This window comes from Pleurodeles waltl, chromosome 6, assembly GCF_031143425.1.
Source record: "Pleurodeles waltl isolate 20211129_DDA chromosome 6, aPleWal1.hap1.20221129, whole genome shotgun sequence".
Classification (NCBI taxonomy): Eukaryota; Metazoa; Chordata; class Amphibia; order Caudata; family Salamandridae; genus Pleurodeles; species Pleurodeles waltl.
In genome coordinates, this window is record NC_090445.1 from 1,536,247,250 (window position 1) to 1,536,260,558 (window position 13,309).

At 45.0% G+C, this 13,309-nt stretch overlaps 1 protein-coding gene across 2 annotated transcripts in view; it reads left to right on the forward strand.

Annotated features, from left to right (window-relative positions):
- The window catches only part of NOC2L (NOC2 like nucleolar associated transcriptional repressor), a 432,367-nt gene that overhangs the window by 266,904 nt on the left and 152,154 nt on the right, over positions 1-13,309 (forward strand). For both annotated transcript variants that reach the window (XM_069241122.1, XM_069241123.1), the window contains exon 15: positions 11,225-11,368. In XM_069241122.1, the coding sequence (XP_069097223.1) occupies positions 11,225-11,368 (144 nt within the window). The remainder of the gene's footprint in view (positions 1-11,224; positions 11,369-13,309) is intronic.

Below are 13,309 nucleotides of genomic sequence, written 5' to 3' on the forward strand. Positions count from 1 at the left end.
AAGAGCTCCGGTGCCCTTCGGGGTAGCTTTCGATCCCCCGTCGGGGCCTGGTCGGCCCGACCGCGTGTAAAACAACGCTGATGGAACGGACCCCTTTCCGTTTCTGTCCCAAATGCCACAACAAATACCCGTATACAGACCAACATTTGGTCTGTAACCTGTGCCTGTCGCCTGAGCACAGTGAAGAGACTTGCGAGGCCTGTTGTGCGTTCCGGTCCCGAAAGACACTCCGTGACCGTCGAGCCAGAAGACTTCAGATGGCGTCCACGCCGACAGCACACCGAGAGTTCGAGGAACAAGAGGAAGAAGAAACCTTCTCGATCCACGAATCGGACTCCGAGGAATTCAACGATCAAAGAACTGTGAGTCAGACGTCGAAGACAACACACAAGAAAAGTGACAAGGCCCAGGGGACGCCACTGCCACCAGGCCATGGCTCGACCCATAAATTCGGTGACCGACCATCGGCACCGAAAAAGGCCGAAACAGTGCCGAGATCGTCCGACTCCGGTCGAGACACCGGCACGCAGCCTTCTCGGGACCGAGAAAGTGCTGCTGAAAAAGATCGACGCCGAGATAGCGGTGCCGAAACGGCTCGACGCCGAGACAGTGGCACCGAGGAAGATCGACGCCGAGAGGTTTCGACTCCAAAAAAGAAGAAAGTCACCTCGGAGCCGAAAAAGAGTACAGACAGGGTTTCGGTGCAGAAACGACCCGCAACCGACCCAGTTACCGGTTCCTATTCAGAGGAGCAATCACTGTCCTCTCAGATGCGAAAGCATAGATTTGAGGAAGAGTTGCAATCCACCGAAGTGGACCATACGCAGAAAGTATTTTCATACAGGAAGGAACAGGGAAAATAAGCACCCTTCCCCCTAAAATGGTGAAAAAGGTAACTCCGCCACCCTCTCCTTCACCTGTAACTAACGTTTCACCAGCACAAACTCCATCACATTCCCCGGCTCACACCACCGTGAGCCAAGGTGACCAGGACCAAGACGCTTGGGACTTGTCCGACACTGGGGCGTCGTATAACAGTCCAGAGGCGTATCCCACAAGGCCCTCACCACCAGAAGACAGCACAGCATATTCACAAGTGGTGGCTAGAGCGGCAGAGTTCCACAACGTAAACCTCCACTCAGAACCAGTCGAGGATGACTTCTTATTCAACACCCTCTCCTCCACCCACAGCTCCTACCAAAGCCTGCCTATGCTCCCAGGAATGCTTCGGCACGCAAAGGAAATCTTCAAGGAGCCGGTCAAGAGTAGGGCAATAACACCAAGGGTGGAAAAGAAATATAAAGCACCTCCCACAGACCCTGTTTTCATCACCACACAGCTGCCACCAGATTCAGTCGTAGTAGGAGCAGCTCGCAAGAGAGCCAACTCCCACACATCTGGGGATGCACCACCCCCAGATAAAGAGAGCCGCAAGTTCGATGCAGCCGGAAAGAGAGTCGCAGTACAAGCTGCAAACCAGTGGCGCATCGCTAACTCTCAAGCACTACTTGCGCGCTATGACAGAGCCCATTGGGACGAGATGCAACACCTCATTGAGCATCTACCCAAGGAACTACAAAAGAGGGCGAAGCAGGTGGTTGAGGAAGGACAAAACATATCTAATAATCAGATACGCTCCTCTATGGACGCAGCGGACACAGCTGCGAGAACAATTAACACATCTGTGACTATAAGAAGGCACGCATGGCTACGAACGTCTGGTTTTAAACCAGAGATACAGCAGGCAGTGCTCAATATGCCATTCAATGAGAAACAACTGTTCGGACCAGAGGTGGACACGGCAATTGAGAAACTGAAAAAGGACACTGACACTGCTAAAGCCATGGGTGCACTCTACTCCCCGCAGAGCAGAGGCACTTACAGCACCTTCCGCAAGACAACCTTTAGAGGGGGGTTTCGGGGTCAGGCCACACAAGCCAGCACCTCACAGACAACACCGTCCAGCTACCAGGGACAGTACCAAAGGGGAGGCTTTCGGGGCCAATACAGAGGACAATTCCCTAGGAATAGGGGAAAATTTCAAAGCCCCAAAACCCCTACAACCAAGCAGTGACTCACATGTCACTCATCCCCTCCACACAACACCAGTGGGGGGGAAGAATAGGTCAGTATTACCAAGCATGGGAGGAAATAACTACAGACACTTGGGTCTTAGCAATTATCCAACATGGTTATTGCATAGAATATCTACAAATCCCTCCAAACATACCACCAAAAGCACAGAATTTATCAAAACAACATTCAGACCTTCTGGAAACAGAAGTTCAAGCATTATTGCAAAAGAACGCAATAGAACTAGTACCAGAAACACAAATAAACACAGGAGTTTATTCACTGTACTTCCTAATACCAAAAAAGGACAAAACACTGAGACCAATCCTAGACCTCAGAACACTAAACACCTACATCAAATCAGAACACTTTCACATGGTCACGCTACAAGAGGTGTTATCATTGCTAAAGCAACAGGACTACATGACAACCTTAGATCTCAAAGACGCGTATTTCCACATACCAATACATCAGTCGCACAGGAAATACCTCAGGTTTGTATTCAAAGGAATACATTACCAATTCAAAGTATTGCCGTTTGGTTTAACAACCGCACCAAGAGTCTTTACAAAATGTCTAGCAGTAGTGGCTGCACACATCAGAAGGCAGCAAATACACGTATTCCCGTATCTAGATGACTGGCTAATCAAGACCAACTCACTGACAAGGTGCTCACACCACACAAATCAGGTCATACAAAACCTCTACAAACTCGGTTTCACCATCAACTATGCAAAATCACACATTCTGCCGTGCAAAGTACAACAATACCTAGGAGCCATAATAGACACAACAAAAGGATTAGCCACTCCAAGTCCACAGAGAATTCAAAATTTCAACAAGATCATACAACGCATGTACCCAACACAGAGAATACAAGCAAAAATGATATTACAACTCCTAGGCATGATGTCCTCATGCATAGCCATTGTCCGAACGCAAGACTGCATATGAGGCCCTTACAACAGTGCCTAGCATCACAATGGTCACAAGCACAGGGTCACCTTCTCGATCTGGTGTTGATAGACCGCCAAACATACCTCTCGCTTCTATGGTGGAACAGTATAAATTTAAACAAAGGGCGGCCTTTCCAAGACCCAGTGCCACAATACGTAATAACGACAGATGCTTCCATGACTGGGTGGGGAGCACACCTCGATCAACACAGCATACAAGGACAATGGGACGTACATCAAACAAAACTGCACATAAATCACCTGGAACTGCTAGCAGTTTTTCAAGCACTAAAAGTATTCCAACCAATCATAACTCACAAATACATTCTTGTCAAAACAGACAACATGACAACAATGTATTATCTAAACAAACGGGGGGGACACACTCAACGCAGCTGAGCCTTCTAGCACAAAAGATATGGCGATGGGCAATTCACAACCACGTTCGCCTAATAGCACAGTTTATTCCAGGGATCCAGAATCAACTTGCAGACAATCTCTCTCGAGATCACCAACAGGTCCACAAATGGGAAATTCACCCCCAAATTCTAAACACTTACTTCAAACTTTGGGGAACACCTCAAATAGACTTATTTGCAACAAAGGAGAACGCAAAATGCCAAAACTTCGCATCCAGATACCCACACAGGCAGTCTCAAGGCAATGCCCTATGGATGAACTGGTCAGGGATATTTGCGTACGCTTTTCCCCCTCTCCCTCTCCTTCCATATCTAGTAAACAAATTGAGTCAAAACAAACTCAAACTCATACTGATAGCACCAACATGGGCAAGGCAACCTTGGTACACAACACTGCTAGACCTATCAGTAGTACCCCACGTCAAGTTGCCCAACAGGCCAGATCTGTTAACACAACACAAACAACAGATCAGGCATCCAAACCCAGCATCGCTGAATCTAGCAATCTGGCTCCTGAAATCCTAGAATTCGGACACTTAAACCTCACACAAGAATGTATGGAAGTCATAAAGCAAGCTAGAAGACCATCCACTAGACACTGCTATGCAAGCAAATGGAAAAGGTTTGTTTGCTACTGCCATCAGAATCAAATTCAACCATTACACGCATCTCCAAAGGATGTAGTGGGCTACTTACTACACTTACAAAAATCGAACCTGGCCTTCTCTTCCATTAAAATACACCTTGCAGCAATATCTGCATACCTGCAGATTACCCATTCAACTTCACTATTTAGGATACCTGTCATTAAAGTGTTTATGGAAGGCCTCAAAAGAATTATACCACCAAGGACACCACCCGTTCCTTCATGGAACCTCAACATCGTCTTAACAAGACTCATGGGTCCACCCTTTGAACCTATGCATTCTTGCGAAATACAATTCCTAACCTGGAAAGTTGCATTTCTCATCGCCATCACATCTCTAAGAAGAGTAAGTGAAATTCAGGCGTTTACAATACAAGAACCTTTTATCCAACTACACAAAAATAAAGTAGTCCTAAGGACCAATCCTAAATTTTTGCCAAAGGTTATTTCACCGTTCCACCTAAATCAAACGGTAGAGCTACCAGTGTTCTTCCCACAGCCAGATTCCATAGCTGAAAGGGCACTACATACATTAGACGTCAAAAGAGCACTAATGTACTACATCAACAGAACTAAAAACATCAGAAAAACTAAACAACTGTTTATTGCATTTCAAAAACCTCACGCAGGAAACCCAATATCTAAACAGGGTATAGCCAGATGGATAGTTAAGTGCATCCAAATCTGCTACCTTAAAGCAAAAAGACAACTGCCCATTACACCAAGGGCACACTCAACCAGAAAGAAAGGCGCTACCATGGCCTTCCTAGGGAATATTCCAATGCACGAAATATGTAAGGCAGCCACATGGTCTACGCCTCACACGTTCACCAAGCACTACTGTGTAGACGTGCTATCCGCACAACAAGCCACAGTAGGTCAAGCCGTGTTAAGAACCTTATTTCAAACTACTTCCACTCCTACAGGCTGAGCCACCGCTTTTGGGGAGATAACTGCTTACTAGTCTATGCACAACATGTGTATCTACAGCGACAGATGCCATCGAACTGAAAATGTCACTTACCCAGTGTACATCTGTTCGTGGCATCAGTCGCTGAAGATTCACATGTGTCCACCCGCCTCCCCGGGAGCCTGTAGCAGTTCGGAAGTTAGCTTAAGCTTTGTACATTTGTAAATATATGTTCGATGGCATCTGTCGCTGTAGATACGCATGTTTTGCATAGCTCGCCATCTGGTGTTGGGCCGGAGTGTTACAAGTTGTTTTTCTTCGAAGAAGTCTTTCGAGTCACGGGACCGAGTGACTCCTCCTTTTGTCTCCATTGCGCATGGGCGTCGACTCCATCTTCGATTGTTTTTTTTCCGCCATCGGGTTCGGACGTGCTATTACTACAACACAACTCCTACCTCACCCTCTGCGGGGAAAACAATCGAAGATGGAGTCGACGCCCATGCGCAATGGAGACAAAGAGGAGGAGTCACTCGGTCCCGTGACTCGAAAGACTTCTTCGAAGAAAAACAACTTGTAACACTCCGACCCAACACCAGATGGCGGGCTATGCACAACATGTGAATCTTCAGCAACTGATGCCACGAACAGATGTACACTGGGTAAGTGACATTTTCATTATATAGCGCTTACTACTCCTGATGAGGTGTCGAAACGCTTTTCGGCGAGTAGCACGCTACTCTAGAACCAAAGAGGAATTAGTGGTAGATTAGTATAGGAAAATATTAGTACAGTATTATTATGAGTTAATTTGAGCAGAGGATATGTGAGTTTGTTAGTTGGATTGACCAAAGTAATGGAGGGCTATTGTAGTAAGACACTACTGCCCGAATGGCTTTCACCAAAGTGCCTGGCTACAGGGTACAGGCTATCAGAGCGAGTGATAGCTTGCATATGTTCTAAAACTTGTTTTTTTTGCCCTATGTATTGTACTCCCAATGTAATATCTGCTACGTGGACAGCTCAAATTGTGTACACAGTAGTCTCAGTTGCATGACAGTCCCTTCCAAATGGCGAATTCCTGGTTGCTCTCTGTTATAGTGAATGACCTCACATCCTTACTAGTCCGACATGCCTTGCAATTTTTACATGTTACATTGTTGTGTAGACAGTAGCTAATCAAGTCTAAGATCATTTCTGCATGGAATAAGTATGACAATGACCTAGCTCTGAGAAAGTATTGACAGGCCTCTATTCCTTAATCATGAGGAATACATGTATAGAGACTGTTCACATTAAATCCCATGATAAGGGACTAATTCTCCCATATGAAATCATGAATTAGTCTGAGAAAATCACCACTATCCCTAACATATGAGGGAAGAGCTTGTAGAAACGGTTGCAGAAAATAATCCACATACAGTGAATTATTTTCTAATAAGCAATTTATAGAGGACACAATTGGTCTTCCCGGGGGATTTAGTAGATCTTTATGTAATTTAGGGTGTAAGTATAATATTGGAATTCTAGAGTGCTTATTTAGAATAAATTGGTATTCCTCCCATCCTAGAAGCCCCTAATCTCTCCAGGCCATGAACTCGCCCCAGTATGTTTTGTTGGCTCTGTCAATACCCAATATTGTACATAATGTATAACAGATCGCATCAGACAATTGTCTGTAACCTTCAGCTAAGTATTTGTATTTTGACATGATCACAATATTTCCTCCCTTATCTGACTCGTGAATAACCACATCCTTACTTTTCTGTAATCCCAACAATGCCTCATTCTGTTTTTTTGTAAGATTAAAGGTCTTGTTGGTACACATGAATCTACGTTTTTTCAGTTCTTTGGTGACCCCCTTCTCAAAAACATCAATACTATCAAAGGATAAAGATGGCTGAAATATGGATTTTGGACTGAATCCACTGGGACGGCGTAAGTCCAGTGCAATCCCTACATTGTCAAGATTTAAGATTGTATCTTCATGACATTCAGAGAGTTAATCAAGGTCACATAATGTGCGTAATAGATCAATGTCTCTGATACATAACTTAGATGATACAGGTAACTCTTTATCCATTGACTACTCCAGAATATTTTGACTCAAAGCATTTTTAGCATAAGTTTTCTGGTAAAATTAAAAAGATCAATGTGGCTTTGGATATAGCCTAGGAACAAGGTGGGAGAAAAGGAAAGACCAAGGAAAAGGACATCAATACGAGTTTGGGTGAGGGGAAGTTAGATATATATACCACGTTGGTGTCAAATTCCATCATTTGGTTGCTGTCTTGGCTCTTGTTATTCCCACTGAGCCGTTTTCCTTTATCTTGGCTTTGTACTCATTGTGCTTTCGTCTTTGTCTCCTCGCCCCCTGTCTCTTGCTCCACCTTTGTATGGCCAGAGTTCCAATCAGCTCCAGGTCACCATTTGTTAAGAGTGTGTTTATGGCCCAAGGTGTCTGAACCCACAGATGTGTCACTGTCTGTGGCGCTGGCACTAGACCCCCTCCAGATGTTTCCTGCATTTGTGTTGTGCCCCTGTAGTGTCCATTACTTTTTCTGTTCCTCCTACTCCAGTCGCCTCAGAACTCTTTGCACCTTGTTGCTTAGGGCATCATATTTTCTGGCAAAAGTTATAGAACTTATAGTCGCAGTAAAATGTCCTCTATTTCTTCAATTTGAACTCTGCCTCCAATTTATTGATCTTGTCCGATAGGTTAGCCATGCTCTCATCACATTCCTTCTGGTCAATAATCTTACTGAGTTCTGTTATTAGTTCATCAATTTCTTCTAGGAATCTCTCGCCATCCTTCCATGCATACTTCACTAAGATTCGTAACATTGTTATGGAGCATGCATGCGAGTTAGAGGCCCATTCTTGTAACATTTCAAAGTCGGGGTTTCATATGTGGGGACTGCAAGGATTTGTAGGCCCCGTGGGATTCCACCACATTCAATGTACTTCTGCAATGACATTGCCTCCCACTACTTAGATAGCTCTTTTTTATAATTGTTTTTCTAATTTTTCCCAAAGCTGTTTCTTTGAGAGATTTCCCCTTCCTTCTATATTTGTCTGTCAATTGGCAAATGTAGGTTGGAACAGATAAAGGTCAAACAGTTTCTCTGCTTCCACTTCCCTTCATTTGCTATCGATCACTGTTGCCCTGTTAGAATAGAGGACCCCCCCCCAAGTACGGATTCAGGGTGAAATGCCATTTTAGCAATATACATTTCCAGTGAAGTTTCCTTGTGAACTTGTTTGGGACTTGAAACCTTAGAAACTTTGCCCTCGAGTGGGAGGATTGAAATGGTGTGCTTGAGCAGATAATCAACATATATAATACATAGTAAGAAATTGCCCGAGGTGAGTAATTTGCAACATAAACAGTCACAAAAGAAGATGCTGACTCGCCTCACCTCGTTTGTAAGTAAAATTGATTCCCTCAGTAAGCGGTACAGAGCCGAGTGCGTTACAATCATAGCAGCACTCGCTCTCATTGAGAGCTCGAAATGTGCCTTGCACCAGTCACCACCATTTGTTCAGAAGTTCCATAGTAAAGCTCCTTCTCTTGTGAGTGCGCCTTCCCTCTGCAACTCACTATTCGTGCACGGTTGACACGTTGTTGGTGACGCGTTGATACTATTTGTAGGTCAGTGACAGATGTTGTACAGAGTTAACTGGGGCCTCCTCTTATTCCAGATCCCCTTTGCGCTCCAAGCCTCAAGTTGATAGCGGGCGCCCTTCAGATTTCAAGCGTCAGCATCTGTATGGTGGTGCGCGGGTGATCCTTAGTAGTGGATCAGAAACGTCCACTGCCACAAAGCGTGCGCTGTTACAGCGGCTTTGTTTATTTCGTGCCCCCGGCTAGATACCTCAAATTACCATCTTGATGTCTGGCTCAAACTTTCCTTGCTGGTAAGTTTCTTATAAGCTGTGGTCTTGAGGAATAGCTTGTAAATGCAGCTTTGGCCAGTACGGATACCGTTATAACAGGCTAACTCCTTCCCAGTCAGTCCGTAAACAGAGCCACGGGCTTGCAATGGCTATTGCGGCTCGGGTAAATACTGGAACTATCACAGCAGCAAAATAAATATACAATGATTACCTGCAGCACTTCAAACAGTTGATGCAGGCGGGACAGAGGAAATCTTGCAAACAATTCTTTCCTATTGATCCCACGGATTCCAATTGTGCCATCTCAGTACCTCCATGTTGTTTGCAATTAAGTAACTGCCCAAGTGGGCTTGAATATGCTTTCAGTTTACGCAAAAATTTAATTCACAAGCAAGCAAATAAGCATTAACAGGCCACCCAAGTGGGTATTGTCTAAGCCATTATTTTTTAGAGGGAAGCATAATATCTTTAGGCATTTCGCGGTTCATAATCATGCAAGTCCCACCCAAATCAAAAGTAAGCATATCAATGTAAACATCTTGCCACAATGGCCATAATCTTAGACATGATTATTTCAAGAAAATAGTGTCTTTAAACTTCACATTGTTCATAAATTATATAACAATATACAAAGACCAACTGGCACTCCATGGACAAGCAGTGCAACAATTTATTAAAGATGAAAATTACAGAAACGTGTTTTGGCGTTGCCGCCTTGGTTACCCTGCACATACCGCCATCTTGCTGGTCTTTTTATGTACAGACGTGCCCCCACCCTATGTAGCAAAACGCCGAACGGAAGGAGGGGGGGTGGTGTGTGTGACTCGATGCCCATGCGCACTATTACTGGGAGGAGGAGTCACTTGATCTCAGGACTCAAAAACCTTCTTCTTCTTCAAAAAAAAAAAATACATGTAACACTCCGAGCCCAACACTAGATGGCGGACTTATGCAAACAATGTGAATCTGCAGCACTACATGCCACGAACAGATGCTACTGGGTAAGTAACATTTTCCATATACATATCTTCTTAAAGTGGGTTGGGTCCTGCTGGGTCTTACTTAAATACTGACTTTGAAATGGCTCCCTTCTGGAGCCTATATCCTTGTCCCTACATATACAATCAATATATTCCTTAACAATGTGTGTAGAACCCGTCAGGTAATCCGTGTCAACTATGTAGACATTGTTTACACTTCACATTTTACTTCATCTTTCATTCCCTTAGTGTATCTGCTTTTTCCAGATGTTTGTGTAATTTTTCATGTAACATAAGACTCTTGTTTAGTGCCTACTTTGAACTGAATCGCCTGTAGTTGCCTTGGTGAGGTTAGGACGTGAGTTTGTCGTAGGTCTTTACTTGTGATGGAGCACGATTGACAAGTGTTTTTCAGGCTGGAGGCAGTGTGATTTTCTCATAGTGCCTGTCAGTGGTTTATCAGGGTGTTTTAACAACATGCTTATCAAGTCCTTAGCCTTTCTGCTGAGCGTACATTAATGGTCCAATTGTAATTACGATTTTATGTGAAAGTGTATTAAGGAGGTATCAGCAGTTGAATTGTCGACAGCACCAAAGGAAACGGAAATGCTGTGTTTAACAAATGTGTGTGTGGGGGTTGGGGGTGGGATGTGCAAGCAGAAAGATGGACTTAAAAGAAAGAGCAAGGAGATGATGTGTCAGCTTTGCAGATGGAGAATTTCAGAAATATGTTGGGAGAATGGGTGTAAGTGTGTAACAGAGTGAGAGACTGAAGAGGAAAGCGGTGTGAGGGAGGGAACTGGAGTAAATGAAGACCATTGCCACTTCCACAGACAGACCTCAGCAATGTTTGATTCACAGACTTATGTTTTCAGAATTGAGACTTTTTAAATTATAATTACTCAAAATCATTGTTACTAATTTATCTGGTACTGCTAACAAGCATTGGCAAAGCCAGTAGATCAGTCTTGTTTTAGGTTTGTTTGTCATGTGACATGTATGGATGCCAGCAGGCTGTGTGATATCAAGGTCTAAACTTTTGTTGCTGATTTTGGGACGATAAAGCTTGTCACCATTTGAAGTGCATTTTGTAATACTGTGTTATACCCATCTGGAGCCTTTTCAGGTGATACTGAGGTGTTTTTTTCTGTATCTGAGGAAAATAACCATGTTAACTGTTTGTGAGGAGGGCAGTTTCCTGAGTAATGAATGCTTTTCTGTGTTTTTGTTGCTTGGAGATGTTTCTTGAGGATGTATATGAGAATTCTCGTAAATACACTGTTTCTTGTTGCTGATCTTCTCTAATGGTAGAGTCTCACCCCCTCCCCCTTGTTATTCCCTTGCAGTTTAAGTCTTTCCTGAAGGAATGTAAGGTTGCCAACTACTGTAAGCAGATCCGGCAGCTCCTGGAGAAGATTCAGGAAAATTCAGCTTTTGTCTCCAGCCAGCGGCACAAAACCTCCATGAGCGTGTCTGACAAGGCAGCTGTGGTGAGTGGGGCGTTTCTAGTGGGTTGCGTGGGGCAAGCTGGCCTCATTACTAGCCCTACGCACATTTGTTGGGCATGGTGTGTCCAACAAGATGGTTGGCGTGACAGGATGTGGTTTGTCTGACAGGACAACTTTTGAGTTTGAGGTGAGATCTGTCCTACAGGGCGGTATTAATGCCTGTCTGATGGACTGTATGCTCAGTAGGGTGCGGTTTGACCGGTAAAGTGCCAATACCGCCAGACATTCAGTAACTGTGTCTGAAGGGCGTGCCTTTGTGGGTGTGGTCGGTCCTGATGGGTTGGGTGACTTTTGCAAGATTCATGTCTGGAGTATTCCAAAGGTAACATGTAATGCTTTGTAAATCACAGGGGGAAGTGGTTTGGAGGGGACAACAGGGACCGATATGCAGTTCAGTTCTTTGTGCTGGTGGGGCGGCACAGTCCTCATTTTTGGTTACCAGGACATATTTTTCACCAGCAGACTGACCCAGAACAAGGGAGGGAAAGGGAGAAAGAGAGAGCAAGAGAAGGTTAGGAAAACAGTTGCAGAGGGAGAAAGGAGGAATAAAAAGGAACTTACATGAGAGGGGTAAAGTGGCAGGAAGTGTAGGGTGATGTGCCAAAGAGGTATAATGTCGAAACAAGACAAGTCAGCCCTAGTATTTGGCAACCAATCCAACCTGCATTGCTGGTGTCAGACTCCTAAGTATATCTCTGACCCCGATGTGCTCTTGTTTTTTTACCAACCCAACTTGAGTACTGGTAATAGCATGACTTTGAAGAGCCTTGTGCGCAGGCAGTATGGTGTTGGTAGGAAACATTTTTTTATTTCTTTATTCATATTTTGAGTGCAATCAGTAAAAAAACTAAAAACTGCTGGGGTTGACACCCTTAATCATAACAAAGAAACATTTAACAGTTCTGCAGCATATTAGTCCCCCATTCCTCAGGGATTTACAATATTAGTCATTTACTCCTCCCTAGGATTGGCCCAATTGGGGGCAGAGGGGGAGGTTACACATGTGCATGTGCACGCAGTAACTAGAAAGCTACTAACAAACAGTCCGCTTTGGGGCACGGGCGGGAGGGAGGTAGCAGTGCTGCATTATTCATCGATCACACTTCTCATACACACCTTATAGCAACTCCACGGCACAGTCTGTCCGACCTCCCTGGGGTGGGGAACCATCAGGCTGCCTAGAGCTCTTCTCAGTCCCCCTCAATGGTGTGAGGCGGACTCCTCAACCACCGCTTCTCTGTCCTCCCCCAGGAGGTCTACCATTGTGCCCCATATCTCCAGGTCCCTCTCTGCATTGTCATCTATGTGGACTTTTCAAGGCCTACATTCTTCAACTACTGCCCACACCAGTAGATCAGCTCTCAGCTAACCCCTCTCCTTATGTCTGTGTTATTGGGCTGGCCCAGTGAGTGACAATGTGCCGTCTGGCCAGCACCAGCCCCAGTTGGGTAAATCTGTATCACATCTTTCTACCTTCTTTAGGGATTGGCAGTAGTCCTAATAGGCAATGGTGTATCGTCAGTTCAGCCGCACCTCCCATTGCACCTCCTCCCAAACGGGTCTCACCTCATGGCACGCTCATGTGAGGTGGCTGAAGTCGGCCGGGGATCCGCTGCACCTTTTACTCCCAGCTGAAAGTGTTGGGTAGACTCTGCGTAGTCACTGTGACATCAGGTAAGCCGAATGCAGGCAATAAAATTGTGTGAACTTAAATCTACAGTTGTTGGCCACTTCTTGCACCTGTGCCCTAGCACATCTCCACTCTGTCCGAAGGGGGGGGCCTCAAGGTCAGCACCCCACTTGTCACGGGCGGAAGTTAGGTCCATCTGCCTGTTGTTCTTCAGGGTAGTGTACAACCGGGAGATGATGCCCCTAGATGAACTTGGCTCCAGAACCACAGTCAGGAGGTGCGAGTCATTGTTT